Genomic DNA, 27145 nt, shown 5'->3' on the forward strand with positions numbered 1-27145 from the left:
CGCCGCGTCGGCGCCGCGCAGGATGCGCGCGTGCGCGCCCGCCACCACCATGAGCGGCACGATGCAGTCGTTGCGCGACTTGTAGCGCGGCGGCGGGTGCGCCAGCAGCGTCCCGCCGCGCTGCACCAGCTCGCACTCCAGGTTGGTGCGCACCAGCGACGCCACGAACGTGAAGATGGCCGCGGGCGACGAGCCGATCTTCATCTTCAGCTTGCCGCTGGCCGTGGCCGTCATGTCCTCCATCGCCTTGCCCATCGCCTTCGACAGCTTGCTGGAGGGCTGCGGGGAGGAAGAGCGTTGCGTTCCGGTCGAGCGGCTCGCGACCACCGCTGCGCGCGCGGTCGACACTCACGGGCAACGGCTGTTCTCGCTCCAGCATGTCCTGCACTTGAGCGGCCAGGACGTCGTGGGCGGCCGGCGCGGTCGGTCGCGGCACCCGCGGCCCGTTGGGCGCCAGTGGCAGCACGCTGCGAGACGGAAGCGACCGTTAACCACGCGAACGTCACGCGACTCAAATACGTTCTGAAGATGCGTCGAAAAGGACCTGTTGGCCAGCTGCCTGCAGACGGGACAGAGGTACTCCCCGCGGTCGACGTGCAGGTTGTGCGGGCGCTGCGGCGCGGCCAGCGAGCGCAGGTAGGCCTGCAGGCAGCGCAGGTGCAGGTGGTGTCCGCACGACTGCACGTGCACGCCGCCTTCCCAGCCCACGCTCACGCCCAGCAGCCACGACTCCTGAGGAGATGAGGGCTTTTCATTTCACTTTTCAAGTTACGTCCTAAACTAAAACAGATAACTAATACAAAAAACAATTTAATCACAGCAAATTTTAAAGTATCGTTGACACTTTTTGTGAAATAACTGTACCAGTTTTGTTACGATTATTAATACAAAAATGGAATGCACAGCTAAATTCCTTCGGTCCGGTGGGACTTCAACACACGATCGTACTGCACCGTAGCAATTGGTCAAATTGCCGATGTGTCGAAATTCTCCTATGTGTTTTTGTAATACACCATTGTACTGACTTTCGGCATTCATCGCCGCTTGTGACATCTAGTGAGAGATTTATAAAATAAAAATCAACGGTAAGATACGGTGCAGCACGGTTTTATTTTATGCATGATTGAATGTTTACCTTCTTGAAATATTGGTTATTTTATAGTACATACATAAGACATTAAACATATGAAATACCTTATGAAATAATGAATTAAACAGTAATGTGATAAAGCAAAAAACCAAAACACAACGTGACAAAAATATTTAGACCATATTTAAATGAGATAACAAAGTTGCAAAGGAACGTTTTGACAAGAGACCTCTTTTCGTGTTGACATAGTATACGCTCAGGGGCGGAGGGGGGAGGCTCACCATGTCGAAGTGCTGGTAGAAGTCGTCGTGCAGGCGGTAGTGGTGCGCGGCGGCCGTGGTGTCGTGCTGCTGCGCCAGGCGCGCGCGCTCGGCCTCGGACAGCGCCAGGCGCGCGTCGCCGCTGCCCGCCCAGCGCCGGTGGCCCAGCACCGACGTCGACTGCGACACGACACTCATTTGCTTACCTCGACAGCGGCGCCGTCTCATTCGTAGCCGCTCAGTACGGTTATAAAAACGCATGTGATCATACGTCAAAAGTGATTTTATTACAAGAAAGTCATAAAATCGTAGTACAGACTCTGCTTTATCGCTAAAATTAGTTATCTTTAATATTCCTAGAATCTCCTCCCGTACCAAAAATACATTTTATTGTTGCCCTTGTTCTACAAAAAACGCCAAAAACACGTTTATTCGACCCTCGTGTAAGTACTATAATGAGAAATTGAAAGACCTCGACATTTTTTCGTTATCATTGATGAGTTACAAGAAAAAATGGGAGATATTATATTTGACACAGGACCCCATGAATAAACTAAAACCTCTGTGACAACCAGTTTAATTACTGTCTACAATATATCGTTTTATTTATTTTATAATAAATGTCAAAAATTCTTTTCATTTTAGATACGTGTCTATTGCACAAACTCATATTTTGTAATACTTCTACGTATTTACTGGAACAACCTAGTTTTTTTAATAAATTAATATATTTTTTGTAAGATTTGTATAAGACTGTATTTATTTTATTAATAATAAATAATAAAATTAATTACTTTTCGTTTATTTATATTATTCAGAAAAATATTAAATTTATAACTCTCCTATTTAAACATAAAAAAGGTATTAGTAATTCTAACAGTTTAGCTAAGTTACGACCAGGGTTGTTGCGAATACCAGTCCATCCGCGGAAGATCCATAATGGAGCGCGTAATCGTTCCGAAATATCAGGAAAATAAAAAGAAATCATGGTAAGAAACCTGTTATTAGTGATAATCATTTTGTAAATAACCACGCAAGTTACTACTAATTCTATTCTCAGAATAAACCTCCCTTTGAAAAGTTGTAGATATGGCCTTATTTCATATCGTACCGAATTGTGCGTTTAATTCAGTCAGAATAGAGCAAGTTGAAATATAATAACTACCGATACTTGACGACCTTTTTGACCTACAACACTTTGCACCGTAGTTGGCGAATGAAGGGGCCACGGATTCGATTCCCGAAATTTCCAAATGTTAATATTTTACAACACTATTATCATAAAATGTTTTAGACCAGAGAACGTTAAAAAAAGGAAAGGTTGCTACAATAGACAAGTTATATACTTGATGGTATGTAGTAATTACTTTTGAATTGAAAAATTATTGGGGACGCCCAAAATATACGGAAACTCACCTGCAAAAGCACCACAAGCCCAATAGGATCCTGCGCACTAGTAGGCGCAGTGGTATTACAAATAACACAGTCATAGTCCTTTTCAACGGCCTCCTCTTCCTCCCACTCCATGCCGCCCCCCTCCGAGCCGTCCATGCTCTGCATGGCGGACATAAACTGCTGTTGTCGTCTTTGGAATTCACGCATCAGTTGCTGCTGTCGTTCTTTGGCGCGGCGTGAGCGTTCTTCTTTTTCTCTTCTTTCCCTTTACAAGAAATAAGACTTATTGACTCAAACTTCAACACTGCGACTAAAACATATGTGTAATTGGAATGAAATACACATTTGTGCTTCTCGACAACTATATTACAACATAAAGTGATTAGGTTAGGCATCTTTTGGACGAGTTAAATGACGTAGTAATTCATAATTTGAATAAGCGCTTTTTAATTTACTTTTCGGATCTTTTAATGCTACCCATTTATTAATAGGTACACTCCCGCAAACGTCTTGTTTATAGTGGTCCTCCTACCGACCATTAGGTTATACGAGAAAGGCTTTGTAACCTGTGCAAGCAAGACTGCACAGGGACCTTATCAGTCAGATTCTGTTTTCAGATAAACTGGTTTACACAGACTTCATTCGGTTCTCTAAAAGGCTATTTATTGCCTTGGGTGAGCTGCCCAGGGTGTACGTACAGCGCCCTCCATATTGTTGAAATTGGTGCCGAAGCTGTTGGCACGCCCACTTCCCGTTATTAACAGACAGTCTGTTCCTTTCTACATAAGTTTTGATTGTAGTGACCCTCCCTACCGACCCTTAGGGTATACGAGAAGGGTACTATACCCTGTGCAAGCAAAGGGACCTTCTCAGTTGTTATATTATTAAAGAGTCAATAATTCTATTTAATGACGAACAGTCTTACCGAGCCCGCTGTTCGGCCTGCCGTTCTCTCTGGTGGGGCCATAGCGAATGCCGCACGTGACCAATGGCCGCCGCGCAGCGCGCGTCCAGTCTTGCCAGTTTGCGAAGTACTTGGCCGATGAAGTGTGGACCGTCACCTGCGTACAAATCATTTCAATCGTTACCATTATAGCATCAAATCAGTTGGTAGTTCGGTGGGAGAAGTCTGTGGTTTTAATTTACAACTTACGTAGCAATATAATATGTTATCTCGCTAAGGGTGATGGGAAACGTGTTTCCCATATCGTAATGAAACTTTTATACAAGCGATGGGTTGAACAAGTCGTGCACCTGGTGGTAAGCGACACGCCTATCTATAACAGATGCAGTGCTACTCAGAGCTTTAAATCGTCAAGATCTTAGGGTCACTGCGCCTGTCACTCTGATACTTAAGTTGACAAGTCCCACGTGATTGCGATTTCACAAACACCCGTTATATACCTTTCAAAACCGGAACACAGTTATGCTCTCAACATTACTTGGTGGCTGAAATAGGTAGGTGGCCGTGCCCTTACCTATTTCCCTGGACGACCTCTTTCAGAAGGAACCCTACTGCATATGGAAGGAGGTTCACAACTTGTTGAAAATATGTAAAGTCGCCAATTATTAATTCGGCGTAGGTGACCGCGACGGGATGACGATAAGAACCAACTGACTCTTGCTTACCAATAGGCTCCTGTGTGACTGGAGCAGGCTCATCCAGCGAGAAAGAATCCAAACGTCCCGACAGTTGAGAATGCAACTTGAGTAGAAGTGAGATGATCGATTCGTTCACCGGTATGGACTCATCCGCGCGCTGTGTGTGGAGTTCCACCTTCAAATGAGAATTTACTTTTGTTAACACATGTTTAAGAGTAAAAGGATGAAAAAATCCAGTCTCTTCATTATTGTTTTCGTCTGTCCCTACTTAAATTACATATGTCCTTTGCCGGACTATATAGTAGGAAAGTAGCGAATAAAGCATATTAATAACGCACACACTCAACATAGCCCCGCACTAGGGAAACCCTGTGTCGCGGGTGCCGTGGACACACACATAGACAAACACAAATTACACCCAAACTCACGAGAGAGATAAATGTAGGCCATACAAATATTTCTCTCGGCCTGGGAATCGAACCTGGGACCTTTGCGTGACAGGCAGGCATGGTAACCGTTTGGCCACGGAGGCAGTTATGTATCATAGTGAAGTAGTTCAATTAGGTACGGACAACGGCACATCACACTATACATTTTTGTTCGAAAATCGCTTCCAGTGCAACGGAATTAGATACGTCAATAGGTAGCTTGATATGCTGGCGTGTGTACATTATACCATAGACCAACAATTCAAAACGACTGCAAATCGCTATACAAGACAGCGTAGTCGGATACTATTGTTACACCAGATGTCGCGACGAGCATCAAATAGCTATTATTAGTAAGTGATTTGTTTTAGATTGACGAACAACAATATAATAAAACTGCTCCAATTTCTAGTGATAACAAACAAAACAACTATATGGCGCTTATTTCCTTAAAAAAATAAGCTGCCGGCAATTCTTTTATTTTGTTTAAGATTAGCGCCATCTACCCATATTAGCAAGCGGTAATTTATATATTAGCTTGTAACACACAATGCCAGCTTAGCTCTTGGTCAACATTTGAATAATATTACATGGAAAAAAAAATGATTGACAATTTTATATGAAAGAGGAATTGATATTCACGGTCATTTACATAATATAAACTATTTCCAGGCTATCGATCAGCGCCATATATACCGCTGTGTTTCTAACAATTTACTAATTATTTTTAAACTATAATGTCAAAGTGACATTTTGTACATAAATGATGAAAAGTAACACGGGCAGAAGAGAAATTTTGTTTTTGTTTTAATTTGAAGAGTATTACCAAAAAAGCGTGTTATAATATAAGACGGGATTTTGACCTTTTCTAGAGTTACGATCTGTAGTACCTATGGAGATCAGCAATACTCTTGAGTAATTGCTCCATGAGAGGTGAAGAGTAAGGAATATAAGTCGCAAAGAACCTGTGTGTCAGGCGAAGGTTTGACGTCTTCTTCGGGTGCGGGCAAAGCGGGTGTCCTAGAGGGCGACTGACTCGTCTGTTGGCGAAGCGTCATCACTGCACCCCAGTCTGGTTCCATTGCTGTAATTATTAATAAAGTCTTTGAGTTAGAAATTTACCTGTTCTATTTAAGAGCATTGCACTTATCGGTGTAGCCCCCGTAGCATGCCGCAGCGATAAAGCTATAATATTTTTTTATTTAGCTGTCAAATTCGAGTGATAAAATTTAACACGACCAATGGGTGCAAAAGAATATCGCAGTGCCAAACATGGCCGCAAGGTCACAGCTGATTTTAAAACATTTTGACAGTTCTGTACAGTAATTTTATCAACGTAAGTCCGTAAGTCGATCAGCTATAGACAGTAGACAAACATTATAATCGCTTGCATTTAAAGATCGAAGTTGGAATTCTTAGCATTCAATTTTTTAAATTCGATTGCTTTTGTAATACTGTCGTCTTACTAATCCTGAAAACGTATGGTTCTTAATTTTTTCACATAGACAATTGCTGTCAGTCCGCCATATTGTTTATCTATTCGGCCTTGTTTAAATAATCTTTAGAACGTTACCGTATTCGATAGTCACGATGGGCGGGGTATCAGGTTCAGCATCAGAGGTCAAGGCGATCTGCAGGTCAGATTCCATATCTGCATCCGGCAACGCCAGGGCTTGGGTATCGGCGCCCTGTGAATCATCGACATCTTTCTGTTATCGTTCAAGTGTAACTTGAATTTGGACTTTATCTCAAAAAAAAAAAATTAATGCAATATATTGGAATGTGTGATGACGGGTGTGAGTAAAGCGAAAACCGAGTAGTGGTCAAGAAGCAGGTACAGAAATACGGGACGTAATACGCAGTAAGATTGGTGGAAGACATCGTCAAAGTTGCAGGTCGTAGATCGATGAGAAGAGCGCAAGATTGAACAGCGCGTGGTTGGCATAAGCTACGATCGGCTTTTACTCGGTTGTGGATAAAGGAGGGTAGGTCGAGACGAGGTGATTTATGTATCCAAATATTTTTTAACTATGACGCTAATGTAGTACCTCGAGAGCTCGTATTTGTGGCGCGTCACCACCTGCGTCAGACTGGTCATCGGGCATCGAGTCTCCACGTACCACCTGGATAAAAACGAACTAAGTAACGCCTATCCTGAGTTTGAAATATTGAATTGAATACTAGACGGGTTCGGTTTTATCGCGACAGGTGGCGGCAGGCGTTATCTAGCCGCGCGCCACCTGTCGTGACGACAGCGCAACTCTGTCATTTGCTTGAAAATGGCGTCGACCAATTACTGTGTGTAGAAATAATAAAGTTTTGGAAGTAGTATTTTTGGGCAAGTGATAGAATAAAGGCGGGGGACTCACGTATTGCGCGGCCAGCGAGACCTGCAGCGGCGGCGGCACGGCCAGCGCCGTGCTGGGCTGCGGCGCGGGCGGCGCGGGCGCGGGCAGCGGGCCGGGCGGCGCGGCGGCGGGCGGCTCCCACTCCGTGTCGCTGTCCGAGTGGTAGGTGGCGGGGTACACGTGCTGCGGGTCGTGCTTGGGCGCGTAGGGCGGCACCGAGGCCACGAAGGTGCGCGCGTTGTCGCACACGGCCGAGCCCGCGAAGGCGCCCAGCAGCGGCACGCCGGCCACGCACGGCGACGAGCGCGAGCCGCCCTCGCCGCCGGCCACGCACACGTCGCGCTGCGGGGACGAAGCGAGGTCAGCGCTGCCTTGGGCAGCCTTGTGGAGGCCCGTGCCTATCCCACGTTAAGGCCGCCTTACCGGCCGTCACTTCCATACTGCTCCTTTCCCCTTATATACCTCCTCATTCGTACCTATCACTCCTCCCGTCACTAACATTCTTCCTAATCTATTACTCCTCATCGTTTCCGTCTCTGGCGCCACTTTCAAACTTCCCTCGATGTACATATTCTTCATCTTATCCTTTCTCGTCCCTCCACCGCACATCCATCTCGACATTTGTTTCTGATTTGTTCTCATAAAGCTTACTTTAGGTTAATTAGATCACCACATACGATGCTCGATGATGGATCCCAAAGTAAGTAACTAAACCACTTGTATTATGGAAATCACAAACGACGACGATACCACGAACAGAGAACCGTTGCATAAGCTACTCGAGCACGGAGGCCGTCACAATGACTGACTCCCAAGTGTCTACTGGAGGAGAACTCACGTTGTGCTGCTTGGCCCTTTCGTGCGCCAGCTCGGCGGCCACGTCCAGCAGGTAGACGGCCAGCGCCAGCACGTGGTCTGGCGGCGCGTGCGGCGCCGTGGCCTCGGGCTGCCGCTGGCGCCGGTGCACGCCGCGGTGCAGCACGGCCAGCAGCGCGCCGTGCAGCACGCCTGCGAGCGAGTGAGGTCAGTCGCGGCACTGGCGCGGCCACAAGCCAGTCCAAGGACACGCACCTGAAGCGCAGATGCCTCTGGGGTCGCCGGCGCCCGGCGGCGCGGCCGACGCGGGTCGCAGCGGCGGCCACAGCGCGCCGGACGCCGACGCGGTGCCGTCACTGGTGCTCGCGCCGTCCGAGCCCCCGCTCGACGACGTACCCTCCGACTTTTGTTTCTCGCGGACGCTAAAAGGCAGCCACGTTTTCCACAATATACTACGACAGTCCCATGAAAGCTATATTGTGGTTCAAAACGACGCAGCAGCGCGAAATGTTACACATGCGGGTGTAGACAAAATTCAGTTACAATATTACCTTTTTTCGCCATCATGCATTAACCAATCTTAATGATTATTGTATTACACAGCAAAAATTACTTTTAAAGTAAACCTTACCTTTTTTTTAAATATGACCAATTTACCTCTTGTGCTAATAAAATACGTAAAAACAAAAACGAGTGTAAATTCATTACAGACTCGTCAAAAAATATCAGATAATTGTGGTTAATATACGAAGTAAAAAAATATTTTTCGAAATAAATTTGAATTCTATAAACCGAATGCGCAAAATATTTTTATGCCGAATAGAGTAGAGCCCCCACCAGTCATAAAACAAACTAAACTAGCATTACTATGGACAAGGCGTCGAATTTCACTTAATCTTAAATTAGTGTCATATAGCGAAACTACATGGTTAATAATTAAAAATTGTAAATAAGATTCCTTTGTCCGTAATTAATAAATTCGTCTCAAGTGCAAGATCGATATTAAGATCTTACTTAACAGTTTCTTTTTAATAAACACCATTTGAGATGTATCAAAAATTCCACTTCACTCAACACATAAGCTTCGGATAAAAATTATGGAGAACTAATAGGCATAGAAATATAACGCACACACACCCAACATAGCCCCGCACTAGGGAAACCCTGTGTCGCGTATGCCATGGACACAAACATAGACAACCACAAATTACACTCAAACTCATGAGAGAAATAAATGTAAGGTATACAAATATTTCTCCCGGCCCGGGAATCGAACCTGGAATTCGGCCACGGAGGCAGTTAATGAAAGTAAATTACTTTGCAATTGAGTGCTGATGACCTTGATAGCGCCACCGGACAAAGAACCTAAATGCTGGCTAAATAAGGGCCTTGAGATGGATCTAAGAAAAATCTTAACATCGCGATTTAGAAATATATAAAAAAATGGGTCAACGCCATCTAGCGGTAAGCGACGGAACTGTGATTTAATTAGAATCTTATTAGCACTATAATGAAGACTTACTAAGCAGTAAACCGCTCCATGGAAGCGTGGAAGTCCCTCCGATGTACAGCGCGACGTAATACATGTAAAGGGTCGTAGTATTGCTGCCAAACAATCGGTTTTGGTACGAACAAACCTTGTTCAAGGTTTTCTGACCCTTTAGGCGGTGGACGGTAGGTTGATAACTGAAATGACAATTACTACGTTAAAACTACACAAAACTGAGAGCCTTTAGATCACACTGCATTTAAGCAGCAGTACAGCTCATTGTGAAAGAGTTCGTCCAGGGAAGTACTGCCACCTTACCTTATTCTGTCGCCAAGCAGTAATGTCAGCACTACTGGGTTCCGGTTAAGAAGGGCGCTGGTGAAATTACAGGCACGTGGGACTTGTCAACTTTATGTCTCAGATTTACGAGCGCAGTGGCAGTGCCCCTAAGATGTTTGCGATCTAAAGCTCTAATTGGCAATGCAACTGTTATATACAGCCAGGTAGCTTATCATCACGCACACGACTTGTACGTCCCGTCATTTGATTTAAATATAAAAAAAAAAAGACAATGGTCCAATGTGAATTAGTATTCCCACGTTTTCTAAAGTTTTTCCTAAAATTTCTTAAAGGTTTTCCTTTCCCGCTTGGAGAGATATTACTACTAAATATTATAATAATGTATGTATGTTAGTAAATAAAGTCATAATAAATGCTACCGGATTTGGACGTCGACTTCTCAAATCTTTTTGTTTCTCACTAGGAAAAAAATTATTTAATTTATGACTTTCGAAGAGGGTCACAAAAGACGTTCTGAGATCAAATCGACTACACATGAAGACTTATATGCAAAGGGATGAATGTAAGTCTACTGCTAGACTAGTTTACTGTCGTTACTTTCATAGTATAATGTCCTACGGGATTCTCATGTAGGCGGCAGATATACAAACCATATTTGTGTTGTAAAAACGAGCGATTCGTTCAGTATACCGTTTAGGTTCTCGGATTTCTCTCAGAGAAAAGTTTAAGAAGACTGGTATCATGACGTGGCATCACAGTACATTTACTCAAATATTTTGAATGCCCGTAAAAGTATACATAATTTCGTTGAGAATGAAGATAGCCATAATATTAACCTTAGAACTTAAGTCCAAACTCATGGTACTACGTTTTCGTTTAACTAAGGTAAACGATTATTTTATGGGGAACTGTATACGTTTTTATAATAAGATTCCGGAGCATATATTAAGATTACCATTAATTGAAAAGTCATATTACAAAATTGTAGACTATGTGTTAGATAAAGATGTATGGAAAAACAACGTGAGTCTAAATTCCACACAAATATGATTCAAAATGTATTCTATAGCATTTAAGTTTATTTGAAAAGAGCAATCCCTAGAATTTCTTGCTCGTTCTTCTCAGGGAGGTCAGTGTAGTAAACTTAAAAAATGACGTTTTCAAGTGTAAAAGTTTTACCTATGGAATAAATGATTATATATGGTAAAGCTCTCTCGATAATCTAGTCCATCCTAATGGGAACCCAAAGGCGTGAGTATGATGTGTATATCTACACACATCAAAAGTGTCTAGGGATCAAGTACGTTTAAGAGTATTGCTGCAATTAGGGTTAATTATATTAACTTTTTTGTATCGCTATTGATACTTTTTAGTGAGTTTTAACATTTAAATAAGGAATATTGTTTAAAATTCGATAATAAGAAGAAAATCGATTGTCAATGTGGTTTTGTATAAAAATGAGTTATAGCGTTTTGACAAAATCATTACAATATCTGCATCGGAACCGAAACAATTTACATTATTATGGAGAGACGACATCATTTAATTTCATCATTTGATGCGAGCCGTCGGAATGTTGGAAGCTGGTTCCAGGCAACGTGTTGTGCAAAGCTTTCACTCTTAACACTACACAGAGCGTCATAAGTCGCCTCTGGACGCGCTATCGCATGACGGGCAGCGTGGCCGAGCGACATGGAGGACGATCTCGCATCACGACTCGCAGACAGGACCGGTATATCCAAAATACTGCTCGACGGAATCGTACCATGACCGCCATGATGTTGGTTACGAGGCTCCACAGCTCCTCAGGCTTGCTAATAAGCGATCAAACAATCCGAAATCGTTTACGTGAAGTGGGTCTGCGATCCCGAAGGCCGCTCAGAGTTCCACCTATTGCACCCTGCAATCGCAGGACCCGTTTACGATGGGCTCGCGAACACAGAAACTGGGAGGAAGAAGACTGGCGCTATGTGTGCTTTTCGGATGAGTCCCGCTTCGGTATGAGACCGGATACAAGACGTACTCGAGTTTGGAGAACATCTGGACGTCATGAACGTTTGAGATATTGTCAGGAAGTTCATCCATATGGTGGGGGAACAATAATGATATGGGCCGGTATTTGGAGGATTGTTTCAGATGTTATCATCCCTTTGCGAGGCCAGTTGGGTGATTCATTTCAACTAATGCATGACAACGCACGTCCACACACGGCTAGAGTCGTAACACGCATTCTTGCCGAAGCTCGTATCAACGTTCTGCCGTGGCCTGCTCAATCGCCAGACCTCAATCCAATTGAGCACGCATGGGATATGCTTCAAAGAAGAGCTGTGCCGAGTATGCATACCGTACATACTCTACAACAATATTTTGACTTGTTACAAAACACATGGGCGGCCATTCCTCAAAGTGATTTTGATGAACTCATCTTAAGCATGCCAAATCGCTGTAATTGTGTGATTCGTGTTAATGGTGGAAATACAGATTATTAATTTTCTTATCTTTACAATAAAAATGAGCTTTTTGTCATTTAATTGACGCCGTTAATTTGAGTTTTTTCCCATAATTTGCAAAAACATCAATTTTAGTTTATTTTAATTAAATATAGGGGTACGCGGTTAAATAAAACATAAGCATTAAAGTAAGAAGTCGTCCTGGAAGACTGGATTTGGTAAATATTGCTTAAATAATTTTTATTTCAAAAATATTCACTTGATCCCTAGACACTTTTGATGTGTGTATATTTTATTGACATTGAGCACAACCCACATTTGACAAGTTTTGTTCTGCTGTAGTTCTTTTTAACTTTTACCACGACAACTTATGTCGTGAACAACGTGATGCGAAGGGAAAGTACAAACGACAGCATATCATGCTACAAATTGACGGATCTTGGTCCGTTGCCCTGGGGACGAGATTCGAACATGTATTGATGTGATATAATAACGTGCATTTATAATAATAATAACGCACACACTCAACATAGCCCCGCACTAGGGAAACCCTGTGTCGCGGGTGCCATGGACACACACATAGACAACCACAAATTACACCCAAACTCACGAGAGAAATAATTGTAGGCCATACAAATATTTCTCCCGGCCCGGAAATCGAACCTGGGACCTCTGCGTGGCAGTCCGGTACGGTAACCGTTCGGCCACGGAGGTAGTTAAGCATTGATATATGACTTGATGTGATTGTAGACAGGATATGTTGCATCATCGAATAATTTTAAGATTTTAATGTTCGCGAATATCGACAGTAAAACGCATTAAAATTTCATGGTGTTCCTTTAATTTAAAATTTAAACGATACTGTTACTTAAAAGTCTCATCAATCCTACATTCACTATCTACAATATTTAAAGTACTTTCCCTCCTCCGTGTCGCACAGCCGTGGGGCATACTGCATATTATGTATATTCAAATAAAACAATGAATAATCTTATATGGCAGTGAAACGTGGCCCGTACTTGAGCGTCATAAGCAGGAGCTGCGTGACACGGAAATGAAGATGCTGCGCTGGATGTGTGGAGTTTCACGGAAAGACCGTGTCAGAAACTCCCGCATCCGCGGCAGCCTTCACGTCCGTGACATTGCAGATAAACTGCAAGAAAGCCGCCTACGTTGGTACGGCCACATTTTACGGAAACCGGCATGCTACGTGGGAAACAAATGTCTAGCTATGCCACCTCCGCCGGGCCGCGGTAGAAGGGGCAGACCCAAGAAGTGCTGGCTTGACGTCGCCAAGGGTGATATGCGTGCCAATGGTCTCACTACTAAGGATGCCGAAGACCGTGCAAAGTGGAGGAGAAAAAGCAGGAAAGCGGACCCCGGGCTCCGCAGCAACACTGCTGAGGACGCAACCGGGACAACGCTCAGATGAGAGAGAGAGAGAGAAATAAAACAATGAATAAATCAAATTACCTCTTTAAGTACAGTCTCAAAATTTCTCGTGTGTGCATTGCCGGACCTCTCGGGCATGAGCTCCAACAGCTGTGAGTGTGTTTTATCGCCAGCTGCTAGCAACGTGCTTACTTCTAATCTTGACTGGGTTAGTTCGTCGTTACCTGAGAATAAAGAATATTGTTAAAATAAATGTGAAATACAACATAAACATACAAGTTACCATTTCAAATAGTGTTGTTTGATGTATCGGTAAAACCAGCGCCGTATTTTACGTAACATACCCAATATTTTATAAATAGGTATCCCTTTTACCTGTCCCCTAACAGTCATGCCAACTACTATAGTTTTCTTTAGGTCAAACTCAAAACTCAAAAAAAAAAGTAAAAGGCTTTCTTATGATGTAATTTAGAAAATACTTTCTTGTGACGTGTCTTCCCCAAAAAATATTCTCTAGAAAGACATTCTTAGGCTGTAAACTTCGTAGTAAATTCCCTAGAAAAATTTTATTGTGACGTAGTTTTCCATTCCACAAAATAATGATAATAATTTTCCTTTCCAAATAAATACAAAAAAGAACACAATTTCTTACCAAGGTTAGTTCTAGAAGAGACTAGGATAGCAAGGAAGGTCAGCAGTCCTTCAACCATCGCGTCCTGCTCTGCCGCCTGTACCGGCGACATGGGCGACATACTTAGCCATTCGCGTACCCCGAACCTGGTGGACAACATTGTAAATTAAAGCACGCTCTTAGGTTTTCTGCGAGGGAGTAGTGAATCAAACAACTCTAAGTAAACGATTTTAGGACGCAATTTGTCACACTGACCCAATGCGAGTTGGGGACTTTTAAGTTTTTCAAGAGTTGTGAACCATCTCCGACACGCAGGTTTCATTACAATATTTTCCTTCACCGAGAGCAAGGGGTATTGCTGCTAAACTTTTACAAATGTACGTAACTTACAAATTAAAGTCGGCCGTACCGTCCGGGCGCGTGGCCACGGTAATAGAAGTCGCCGGGTCTATGCAAGTCGTGTCGTTTCTACACACAAACTGTGTACACTGCCTCAGCGCCGGACAAGAAAAAATCTCGTCTACCCCGAATACGATGCGCTCTGCTGCTATTGTATGGGGCGGGGTACGGTGCATTGTCAGTAAACGAACGTTTATGCGCGTGGACGGGTGTTGCTTAATAGTCAACATAAATGCAACAACATATTTCTTCCCACAGTCGGTAGTCAAACGATATACCCTACACACGTCTGTCCGAAAGCATTCGTATCGTGAACACACTCATCATTGTCGTGTCTGCAACAGACACAACCAGTCTTACCACAAAAACGTTTAAGCAGTTGTTCACCAGATGTTTAGAAAAAGTTGTACCATAAATTCGCGCCTAACCATTGTTTTGGGATGGACAGCGGTTGGACATTGTTTAAATTTAAACCACTGCCAGATGTTAGTTTAACGCGTGTTTTAGCCATTGCTACAGATCACCAATACTCAAGGGTCGTTGCAAGCTACCGTTTACTGTTGTGTTTTATTTCTCTTTTCGTTTATTTGTGGTGATTATTATGGATGTCTTCAATTTTATTGATTCTATTGACATGGGCGACGTGGATTATATGGACATGTTTCGAGACAGAATACATCGTGAGCGAATTAATCCATTTGAGTATTACGATGAAAAGAAATTTCGGAAAAGGTATAGTTCAATTTTCGGACCATAAGATAGTGATTGTAAAGAAAGAAAGAAAGTGAACATGGAAGAAAGTTTCGATTTTGTGGAATATAGACGTCCACGAATGCAGAGTTGACAGGTGCCTTCTACATTAATAGGAAATATTGCAAGAAGAAATTTCATACAATAACATTTTTGATATAACAAATTTATTAATAAAATTTGGACAAAATTATGCCATTTTTTCATCATTCAACAAAAATATTTCAAATTCCTTTTTCTCCAACTTTTTTTCTTTATTTCTTTTTCGATCATCAATACTTCAGTTAGTAGCTTGTGTCTTACATCCTAGTGACACAATTCTTTAGTTTGGTATTTTATTTTCAGTTTGTACTCCTTCTCCCATAATTTCGGTGTTTTCGGTTCTTTAATTCATTGTTTGTTTGTAAAATAGTACTTTTTGGGTTAATCTGAAATAAATAGGCAGAGCTTTTTTAAGTATAGTAACTTATGTGCAAACATAAAATAAGATATTTACGAATTACTCTCTCAACTTTGCGTTTTTTACTTCCTCCTTTCTATGGCATGCTTTGTTTTTGTGTAATAAGACGTTTGGGTAGTAGTTTACGTGCCATTCCGGAATATTTACGAATTATTATTTTAAATGCCGAAATAAAAATCTGTAGCTAAAAAATAGTACCTCCTCATCATTTATTTAGTAACAAATACTTATTCAACAAATGCTGGTTTATCTATTTGTTCAACTGAGTCCTAATTGAACAAAAGAGAACCGAGAGCTAATTACAGCATACTAGAATCCGCAGCAATATTTAACTATTTATGATGTCGTCTTAGAGTGAATTGATATGCAATTTCTATGTATTTTATCAGGGCGAAAATTTCCAAAAGGGAACTTACTTTCATAATTTCGTGGTATTTAATTCCCATGTGTAGGATGACACTACAAAATTTTTCGTCTTGAATCGAGTTATCACCACACTCGCGTTTTTATCCAGTTTTGATACTATTTACCGATTTAAATACGAAACGCACGAGAAAAGGCGAAAGTTTTTTAAAAGAAACCAACGATCACTAACATTCACGCACTATCAGTCCTCTCTTAGGTTCAGGTAAAAATTACGTTCCGTTACGCTTTACCCATTAACAAAACAGGCTATAAGGTAAAATAAAAAAAATACATTTTAACAAATTCTTGCATTGTATTGTACAACTTGCAAATTATTTTATATTATTTTATGATAAAACATTGCTAGTTATTTTAAATTTATTAATAAACCACTGTTGGATCTGCGTAAAATAGAAAAGATGGGGACAAACGGCGAATGACTGAATGAATGAATTCTAGTGCTGCCATAGATGAATATTATTTCTGTGTTTATACTTTGTCTACAAAGACTGGCGTTAAACATGGTTTTGTGGTACGACACGTTAAACACTGTTTTAAACAATGTTTAAAGACTTAGTCACTGACTAAGTAAACGCATGTTAAAGCGGTGATTATTAAATCTTTTGTAGTAAGACTGAACATGTTTTCGTGGCTAGATCCGACAAAGTCCTTGTCGTGTACAAGATCTTTCTAATTTTTTCTGTAGTAGACACGTCGAATTTCTTAGCGTGTTAGACGCGCTCTGAACCTCTCAATTGTCAAGCAACAGTTTTCATACTGCGCTACCACTGGTCGTTGGTGAAAACGCTTATTTACTATGTAGAAAGTCCTACATTGTACTCCCATCGGAAAGTATGTGTAAATCCTGCTCAGTTAACACGTTCACAGTTCCCGTAAGTTCACCGGAATTTGTGTAAAATAGTGTTGGTTTTGTCTTTTACTCAAAGTTAAAGTCAAACTCAAAACATGACCCTGTTAGGGCGCCGCAATTAAAATTATATAAATATAAAAGACTACCCAGTTCACAAGCTTAAAAAATTAAAGCTTTGATTTACAAGTCCAACCTTTGACATTGCAACAGTATGTAGTTGGGACTTCATAGGCATGCGTGGTTTATGGTTGAAGCCAATGTACGACTCCAGGTGGAGTCATGAACTGTGAACGTGTTAAGATTAACTGTTGGTTTAAAGGCGAAATTTCAAAAAAACTCTTTCAAGTTGCATGAACCCAACCATCATCGGGCCAGGGCTTGGACTATGCTCTAAAGGTTCATGAGAACCAGTGCCTAAGCAATGAAATGTATACGAGTCGATGGTGACCAACTTACAAGGATATTTTTTAAGTAAATTAACTTGCTCTTGATCCCTACCTAGCCCTGGAGCAAAGATAGGGTCTACGACGTAACGTTCGCGCCCAGAGAAGACGCTTATTCAGTTGCACCTTAAAAATACTTGGGTTATATGTACTCGGAAACAAAGTCGCAGGCAGGGAATGTCATTCCCGGGCAGCGCGCACAGCAAAAGATCACGAAAAGAGCTTAGTATGCCTGAGGTTCGATAGACAAAAAGGGACGATGAGGATGAAGATATTTATGGACTCAAAAAAGGTCCATTTTTTGAAGTCGGTTAAAAATCGCCCATCATACTCACATATCAATGCACATGTCTAAGAACTGATCAGCCTGGAGATGCGCAGCGCAGACTTGCAGCCAGTAAATATCCATGTCCACCATTGAGTTGCAGAAGTTCGCTTGAATGTACGTCATCGCCTGCCCTTTGATCTGCAGGCCGTTGCGCACCCATACTCCTGCTAAGATCTCGTAGAACAACGCCTGTTGACAAATAAGATTCAATTACGCCACGTTTATGTTGTCTTAAGATTTCATAATTTATCCTAATTTTTCTTTTAATGTACTTATTAGGTAAAAAAAAAACGTTTTTTGAGCGTTGAAATTTCAATTTCAAGGCGTTCGCGTTCACATTATTACGATTACTATAATTTCACAGCTCTGAACTAAAATTAAATCACCTGTCCTTTTCTTACATCAAATATTAGGGGTTAAAGTATGAAATTGCCGTTTTATTGCAATAGGTTCTTTGAATTTTCATAGAATCTTCATGGTTTGAGGTTTTCGAATGAAACTTTTTTCAAATGGTTTCTGTGATTTTTTTTTTTAAATTTGAAACATTTGAATATGGCAACTATTTTGATTAAATAAATTTGTTAAAAATTTAAAAAATAAACAATTTAGATTTTCAGTACAAATCGGCAATTTCATACTTTAACCCCTATTACAACAGACAGACGCACTGAATCGAAATTATGTTAACAACTATGGCGTAAAATCTCTGCTCCCACTTGTGACACAGACGAATAAAGACCTGAACTCGTGAATTTAATACCAATACAGTAACAACGAGGGAGCAGACTTATTGAAAAGGGCAAAGCCCCCTAAACCATAATGACAAAATTAAAAAAGAACAATGAAATAAATGTTTTAATCACTTCCAAAACACAATACGTAATTTAAAATCATTGACACACACGGCATAAAAACTTATGACAATAAAAGGAAATAATTTAAAAACTTATTACAAACAATTGATTGATTAATAAACCACAATTGTATTAGAACATGTATTTGTCAAGTAAATTCAAATAATAATTAGAATTAATGTACGTTTTCCTTAAGAGAAATGTTACGAGGTACGCCGCACCTTACAGCTATTCTATTTGTCACCGGTTGTCTCTTTGACTATATCGGGCCAGAGCGTGGTGGAAGATACCAAACAACATAACCTATAGATAGCGGTGATTGGTTGGGACGACGCTTGCTTTATAGATCGTGGGTCAGTTCCCAACGAAACACAAACACTCCTTAACGAATTTGAACACCTTACTTATTTCTTGCCGCCAAGCAGTTATGTGAGTTTGAGAAATTACAGGCACAAGGGACTCATGAATCAGGGTGACGGGCGCAGTGGCAATCCTCTCAGATTTAAAGCACTGAGTGGCACTGCAACTGTTTTGAATAGGCGTGTCGCTTACCACCAGGCGCACGATTTGTTCGTCCTGTCACTCAACCACGAATGCCGTCCATCGTCCATCACTCACGCAAAGTACAGGGGATTCCCTGGTTTGAATTCCGGTAATTGGTATGGTTGTTTGGCACATTATTATTATCTAGTTTGTGCGTTACACTGTTGACGCAAAGACCATTGTCCAACAAAACTACATGTCGCACCTTCAGTAACTAAGCGACTAACTACGAAAATTACGAATTTTTTTTAATAGATAAAAAAATTATTATGTACGTTTGACTGGTGCCAAACATTAATAAATTCTTTTTGAAATGCAGTGATCGGAAATTAGGGAGTTGATTTAGCTAAACTGAAGAATAACGTGGACATTCCTTTCTATAATACCTGGGACTTCTTCGCACTGATTATTTATTAAAATCTGAGTATATTGCCGAGAAATTATTATTTCCTATTAAGTGTTTGTTACAAATTATTGTCTCCAAAAATAATATTGTGATTGTGTCTATAGGTACATACGCATATAAATACTTTAGCCATTAAAAAAATAAAAATGAGACAAAGTATATTTTGAAATGTTTAGAAAAAAAAAAAGAAAAAAGATTATACGCATTGATGACGAAAAGGGGTATGTCCATGCTAAGAAAACGTTCATACTTTAGGTAAATTTCGATCACCGTTGATAAGCGATAATCTCAATAAAGAGTACTAAAAGAGCTGACCTGAACAGTTCGTGGAATTACATATATTTGCCAAGTTTAATTGAAATCGGTTACCGGAAAGTGCGCGAAACCGGATTCATCCCCTAGTTTGCCACCCTTGGAGGGGGAATATTTTCTTCATATTTAAATGGGACCAATACTGAAGTACCCTCTTTCCAGCAAAAAAAGAATCATCAAAATCGGTTCATTATAAAATACATGCAAATTGAGAACCTCATTCTTTATTTGAAATCGGTTAAGAAGTTTAGAGTTTTACTTTGTTTACCTCGTATGTTTTTTTAAATTTATTTTGTCAGATTTACAAATATGTTACATGTACAGTCGGTACCCTCACTTAAGTATCCATTAGTTTTATAGCACTTAGTACAAATAGTGAATACCTAAGTGAGGGCACCGACCCAAAAATTGTGTCACTTTATTATTCAGTATGCGGTAAGTATATCCCAATCACAGGTACTTACGCTCATCATAGAATCAAAATGATAACTAATAAAATTAAAAAATTATATCGTCATTGCAAATTTAAAACCTCTTACGTATTTTGGTCGACAAGAAGTTTTGTAGATTTTGGAAAGCATATCAAAAGATACAGAAACATTTTTGCTATAGATTTAAATATCATTGTTTATCCAAATAAGAAAATAGAACAAAAATACTAGGAAAATTTTACAGAAGAAATCTCTTTCATTTTTCCATGACAGTTACTTTTAAAACATAGGACATATTAAATTTGTAACAACGATATATACGGAAATATAAATGGAAAATTAATTTATATTAATAATTAATATTCGAACGATTTTTGTAATTCTTGTTCATTGGCTGTGTTAGGTCATGGAATAAAAAACACATATTTTCCGTGTAAAAGTGCTCAAGTTACAGAATTAAAAGCGGTAAGTTGCCTGTACAATGCGGACATCAGCTAGTGATTATTACAAGACAAATATTTGATCATGTGAATGCAAAAGATGTTTAGGAATTTTCAAATACATGTTAGTGATTCAAGTGTTGATTTCTATTTTACTACTCTCTTTTATCTATTTTCTTTATTACAAAGACAACACAGTACAACCATGTACCAAGTAGCAATTTCTTCCAGGCAACTTTAGGACAGATAATTAGGAAATGCTAACTGGATGCAACCATAGTTTTGTAATATGTTTTGTTTAGTAATAACTATGTGGGTATGCCTAAATAAATAACTAATTGTAGTAGTGGTAAGCTCCTTATGAATGAGTTCGTCTAGGAAAGTATTGGCACCTTATCTATTTCTGTCGCCAAGCAGAAATGCTCACATTACTGTGTTCCGGTTTTGAAGGGTAAGGGTGCTGGTGAAATTACAGGCACATGGGGCTTGTCAACTTATGACTCAGGGCGCAGTGGCAGTCCCTCTCAGATCTTTGCGATTAAAAACTCTTGAGTGGCACTGCAACTGTTATGGTCAGGCGTGTCACCTACCACCAGGCTCACAACTTGTTCGTCCAGTCATTTGGTACAAATCTTAAAGTTCTTGTAGTTACACCACGAAACGTAAACGTTGTTAGTTAACAAAAAGCGGCGAATTATCATAGACAAAAAGTGGTAACATTAAAAAGGCCATAAAATCTAACATCCTTTTACAACCGTCATAAAAAGCTGTGATAAAATTGGGCTATGTTAACAAGAAAAATATTACAAAAAGCTTTTGTTTGTTTGTTGATAAACGGGGAGCGGCGACAGTGTTGCTAGTGCAAAATAATTTACCAATTGGTAAGGTACGTTGCGCTATTACCAATTCAAGATGGCGGATTTGCAATTATGCCAGAGAAAGTGGCGAGCAGATTTATAAGTGTGACAATGTTGCCATCCATTAAAATCCATTAAATTACTGATAAAGTAGACGGAATATTTCTTATGGAATTGGAAATCTTATTTAAATAAAGAATTTCAATTAATGAAATTACAATTAATGCAAAGAATAACAGCATCTTAAGTAATAAATATATCTTAAGCGACCATCTAAATTAAACCACGTAGAACGTAAATTTTTTCCAAGCCTCTTTGTATAAATGAGTAAATCGCAAATGTAACAAATATAACATAAAACCAAGCATAACGCTATTGACGGTGAATGCAAACAAGTGCGAACCAGACAGACTGGTCGGTACAGTTATATGGAATCCGAATGCGTAATACGGCGAGTTTGTTGAACTAGTTTGTGAATGGTTTCCTTGTTCATATACTTACTTAGTTTTATGCATTGACTTACAAATAAATGGACGACGGGTCTAATACAAAAACCACGAAAAAAATGTCCCAAGTCAACCTATTTAAACGTAGTGACATGTAAAGGAATATGAAAAAGCTAAAACGTTGAATTTAAATTGTAATGTCATCGCAGTACTGTCTAATTTTGCTTGCTTCGCTGTCAGTCGAACAAACGAAGACTAGAGCGTGAATGACGCTCTGTATACGATTTTAACACCCTATAAGTTCGGACACTTTTTAGCGCGGACCCGACGTCCATATAATTGTAAGTCAATGGTTTTATGTCGAATCTAAACAAAACAATATTAGAACACATTTTAGTGTGTCTCTTTGCATCTTTCATAGTATGAAAATTTTGGACGTGGAAAAAAGTATAACATGACATCTGAAGTATTGCTTGCCAAGAAATTTGAGTAGACTTTGTAATTGTCATAAGCAATAAATAAATAAATTGAGGATAGTTTTTCCCTAAATTGGGTAAACAAGTTCCATTCGGATGGCCACCCAGCGACCTCGAGCGTGCAGACAGTGGGTGTGCGTCCTCCGCCATGTCCGTTCGATGCGCGCGCACCTTTCTCGCGCTACTCGTGCTCGCGACCGGCGCGTGCGCGTTCATCGACGACGCAATCGATGTTATCAAACTTGGCAAGGAGATCGGGGAAGAAGTGTTAAACTCCTGGGACTTATTAGGCAAACCCTTCAATGTCTCTAGTAGCGTGGAGATACCCCTCATGCGACGGTGGGAGAGGCAGGTTCTCAGTAAGCTAGCAGAAGTTCGAAGAGCAATTGAAAGGCTCGAATTGACTGTCGAGAAAAATGGTGCCATTGCCATTTTATTGGCGAAGAATGCGGGCAAAGGAGCCAGGTTGGAGCTCCGGTTGCACGAGATGTCTGACTTGTTGTCCCGCGTTGCCACGGCCGATCGACAGATGCGGGAGTACATGCGGTACCAGCAAGAGTTAGAACGGAGTACTTTAGAGGACTTCGCGTCTTGGTGTGTGTCTCATGAACCAGGAGCTTTGCCCGGATTGTTGGAACGAGTACACTCTCTTATATTCCCACCCCACAAACATTTATTAGGCCGTGGATTATTACAACTCGTGTTAGACGATTTACAGGTTAGTACTTATAAATATTTGAAAAGTGTATGCAAGACATACCGTTCCATTTCCTGCGGATGAAATTTGTAAACCGCTGTAAACAAATGATTCAAACGAGCAAGGCACGTTTGAAATGTCAAAGAGTTGCACGGTCGTGGCGAGACATCGCGTTTTACATATCTTGGAAAAAACTTAGTAATATAAGTTAAAATATAGTAGTGAAGGCAGTGTTATTTTTCAACATTTGAAACTACCGTCAATCAAAAGGTAATTCGTATTTTTGAGAAATTGTTTTTCTTATCACATCGGTGGCGTACACTGTACTGTAGTGGTCCAGAACTCTGCGGTGCAGGTGTTAGGGCACAATGTGAGGTAAGCCAAACAATCCAGGTTAAAACCATGCGAAAACCCACACCTAAACAAATAGTTCTTACTCCGGCCAACCTGAGTACGAAGCCTAAAAAATAAATTGATAAAATATTTTTTTATGAAACTATATATATTACTTTTATTTCCAACTAGCTAATGGTTAATATTATGCGTAGAATAAATACTTCGTGTAGCCTACTGAAATTAAGAAATTATTGCTTCTCTATACAAAATTTCATTACCTATTTCACCCTCTTTACGATTTATTTTTAAGACAAAAAGTATCCTAGGTCCTTCTCTTAGGTTCCATCGATCTCTATACCAAAATTCACCAAAATTCGTTTAGTGGTTTAGGCATGAATACGTAACAGAGCTACTTCCGCATTTACAATATTAGTTTGTAAGTTGTTATTTTTCTATTGTTTTTATTTTATCAGCTTCGAAAAGCAAGTCTACTTTTTCAAGTTACAAATGACATGTTATTAAAAAAAACCGACTTCAAAAGTTCGTGGAATTATATTTATTTGCCAAGATTTATTAAAATGCAAGAAACGGGATTCATCCCTATAGGTGGAATATTTTCTTTAAATTAAAATGGGATCAGTAAAGAGGTACCCTCTTTCCAACGAAGAATCATCAAAGTCAAAGTCAGACAATCATATATTCCGTAGGTAACATTTTTGCACTTGAAAACGTCATTTTTTAAGCTACTGCCCGTACACTACGCTCACTACGCTGACCTCTCTGAGAAGAACGAGCAAGAAACTCTAGGGATTGCTCTTTTCAAACAAACTACATGATTAAAAATACATTTTGTATCATATATGTGTGGAATCTAGACTCACGTTGTCTTTCCATATATCTTTACCTAACACGTAGTCTACAATTTTGTAATATGACTTTTCAATTAAAATACTTTTAACGTAAGTTTTAAACTTAGAAAATGGTAACCTTAATATATGCTCCGGAATCTTATTGTAAAACCGTATACAGTTACCTATAAAAGAATCATTTACCTTAGTTAAACGAAATCGTGGTACCAAAACTTTGCACTTAGTTCAAATCAAAGTCGGTTCACAAATATCGCCCAATATACATATATTCAAAAACTACACAGAAAATAAACAATTACTTTGGCACTGTTGTGTTTATGTGTGGTTAGAAATGTCCGGATACTGAAAACTCGCTAAAATTCTAAAGAAACAGCATTCGTTTAGTGTTCTATAAGTACCTACATAGTGCTTACAAAAGGACTGAACGCAGAGGCTGGTCAATCAATAGTGGCTTTTGTGATTCATTGAGTATTATGTAGCGTAAGTACAAAGCAACGGGATCAAACGAGTCGGAATCCGAGAGACCAGTCCACTATGACTCATCGTCGCACATTACAACTGAGAACTTGTGACTGTTGCATGTTTTTCACGCAGACAAAGAGCTTCGAACTATTTAATTCTTGGCCTTGTACTTGCTTCGTGTCTTTTCCAGTTATTGAGACACCGTCACTCCAAGACATAAAGTTAACAAGTCCCATGTGTCTGTAGTTTCACTTGTGCGTTTTTACCCCTACAAAACGAACGCACTAATGCTCACTGATTGGCGGCAGAATTTCCCTTGGAGAAGTTCAATTTACGTCATCGCGAAATGATAAGATTTTGTTACAGAGGTACCTTCAAGTCTGCGAGATTTTAAAATGGAGATCCGACTCATACGTTCGAGTAACCTGATTACCACGAAGCAGAAACATATTTACAAAGAATTGAATGTTTAGGGTGTTATGGACTTCACTATGTAATAATTGTAACTTTTTATGAAAAAAATACCGACCTCAAAAGTTCGTGAAACTACATATATTTGCCAAGTTTTGTTAAAATCTGTTACCGGAAAGTGCACGGAACCAGATTCATCCCCTAATTTGCCACCCTTAAGAGGTGGAATATTTTCTTCAAACTTAAATGATACCAATGCTGAGAGACGCTCTTTCCAACAAAAAAAGAATCATCAAAATCGGTACACATACAAAAAAACTACAGTCGGATTGAGAACCTCCTCCTTTTTTTGAAGTCGGTTTAAAATGCGCGAGACGTTCACCTTAAGGCGTTATGCTAGTGTTAAAAGACCTTGTGAAAAAAGATAACAAAAACAGCTGTTCTTCACATTTGGGTTGAATATAAGCATATTGAACAAATTATTTTTGAAAGGTTCCTATAGCAAGTTGTTCGTATTGCCGAGTAGAATTATCACCATTAATAACGCACACACTCAACATAGCCCCGCTCTAGGGAAAACCTGTGTCGCGGGTGCCATGGACACACACATAGACAAACACAAATTACACCCAAACTCACGAGAGAAATAAATGTAGGCCATACAAACATTTCTCCCAGCCCGGGAATCGAACCTGGGACCTCTGCGTGGCAGTCCGGCATGGTAACCGTTCGGCCACGGAGGCAGTTAAATTAATTACTATTATAAATTTTATCATTAATTACTATTATAAATTCCACTACTCTTCACGGGTCTTCTCAAAGGAGAGAGCTTAGAACAAAGTCACAGTAGCCCAACACGGGTTCGGGACTTCATAGGTTTCCCAGGGATAGTAAACCTTTCTTCGACGTCCAGGTTGCAAAACAATTTTTTACTCCACTGTTAGCGAGAGGTATAGTTACTAAACACAGTAATTAGTAATAAAGCTGTGAAAATCTCTCTCTAGGTTCAGTAATCAGTAATTTTATTGCATTCCACAATGTAAAGATAAAAAGATGAAAACTTATACCTATGGGAACCAATTGTGCACCCTGTTGGGTACAGCAACTTTAGTAGAGAGGAAGACGATATGCTGATAACTTTTCCTAAGGATAAAAATTGTAAAAATTATAAATTAATTGCACTGAATAACAAAATTTCATAAAGCAATAATAGTAATCCTGTAGTCAACATAACTAAAATCTAATTTAAATATCTAATTATTATAATTAAATTATTTATTCATTCCGTATTTATCACTTAAAGAGTCGCTACAATCTCAGTTCGAATTCAATTTTTTCCCGTACTAATACGGTTCATTTTGCTTGGGTGGAGTAGCAGGGACACTGGCTTTATTTCAGAATTTGTTTCACAAACGAATTAAAGCCATTTGACAAATGTATAATCGCATACTACACATGTTCTATTTACTTCATTTGATATTAAAAAAAAATCATTGGTATATTGTAAAGTACCCATGGAATACAACTGTTTTTAACCGACTTAAAAAAAGGAGGAGGTTCTCAATTCGACTGTATGTTTTTTTTTTGTATGTATGTTAGGCGATAACTCCGGTATTTGTGAGCCAATTTTTATGATTCTTTTTTTGTTGGAAAGAGGATACCTCCATAGTGATCCCATTTCATTTTGAAGAAAATCATCCACCTCGAAGGGTGGCTGTTCACGCATGAAGATTCATTTTCATAAATAG

General features: G+C 40.0%; 3 protein-coding genes across 4 annotated transcripts in view; 2 read left to right on the top strand and 1 right to left on the bottom strand.

The window, feature by feature from the left end:
- The window catches only part of LOC113235862 (stromelysin-2-like), a 27013-nt gene extending 26960 nt beyond the window's left edge, over positions 1–53 (top strand). The window contains exon 8 of the mRNA XM_026471785.1: positions 22–53. Coding sequence (XP_026327570.1) covers positions 22–53 — 32 coding nt within the window. The remainder of the gene's footprint in view (positions 1–21) is intronic.
- LOC113235863 (E3 ubiquitin-protein ligase Ubr3) overlaps positions 52–27145 on the bottom strand; it is a gene marked incomplete at its 3' end in the record, with an annotated part of 142898 nt that continues 115804 nt past the window's right edge. Inside the window, exons 10-26 of the mRNA XM_026471786.1 lie at positions 17865–18046; positions 14223–14347; positions 13652–13794; positions 9462–9625; positions 8195–8361; positions 7962–8131; positions 7145–7465; positions 6824–6898; positions 6349–6463; positions 5741–5859; positions 4375–4522; positions 3671–3806; positions 2767–3010; positions 1372–1530; positions 545–732; positions 353–467; positions 52–279 (exon numbers count right to left, since the gene is read on the bottom strand). Coding sequence (XP_026327571.1) covers positions 52–279; positions 353–467; positions 545–732; positions 1372–1530; positions 2767–3010; positions 3671–3806; positions 4375–4522; positions 5741–5859; positions 6349–6463; positions 6824–6898; positions 7145–7465; positions 7962–8131; positions 8195–8361; positions 9462–9625; positions 13652–13794; positions 14223–14347; positions 17865–18046 — 2799 coding nt within the window. The remainder of the gene's footprint in view (positions 280–352; positions 468–544; positions 733–1371; positions 1531–2766; positions 3011–3670; positions 3807–4374; positions 4523–5740; positions 5860–6348; positions 6464–6823; positions 6899–7144; positions 7466–7961; positions 8132–8194; positions 8362–9461; positions 9626–13651; positions 13795–14222; positions 14348–17864; positions 18047–27145) is intronic.
- The window catches only part of LOC113236030, a 37906-nt gene continuing 33510 nt past the window's right edge, over positions 22750–27145 (top strand). For both annotated transcript variants that reach the window (XM_026471967.1, XM_026471968.1), the window contains exon 1: positions 22750–23340. In XM_026471967.1, coding sequence (XP_026327752.1) covers positions 22771–23340 — 570 coding nt within the window. In that variant the 5' untranslated portion in view covers positions 22750–22770. The remainder of the gene's footprint in view (positions 23341–27145) is intronic.

Source organism: Hyposmocoma kahamanoa, unplaced genomic scaffold (genome assembly GCF_003589595.1).
Source record: "Hyposmocoma kahamanoa isolate Upper Pololo Valley unplaced genomic scaffold, ASM358959v1 88, whole genome shotgun sequence".
In the NCBI taxonomy this organism is placed as follows: Eukaryota; Metazoa; Arthropoda; class Insecta; order Lepidoptera; family Cosmopterigidae; genus Hyposmocoma; species Hyposmocoma kahamanoa.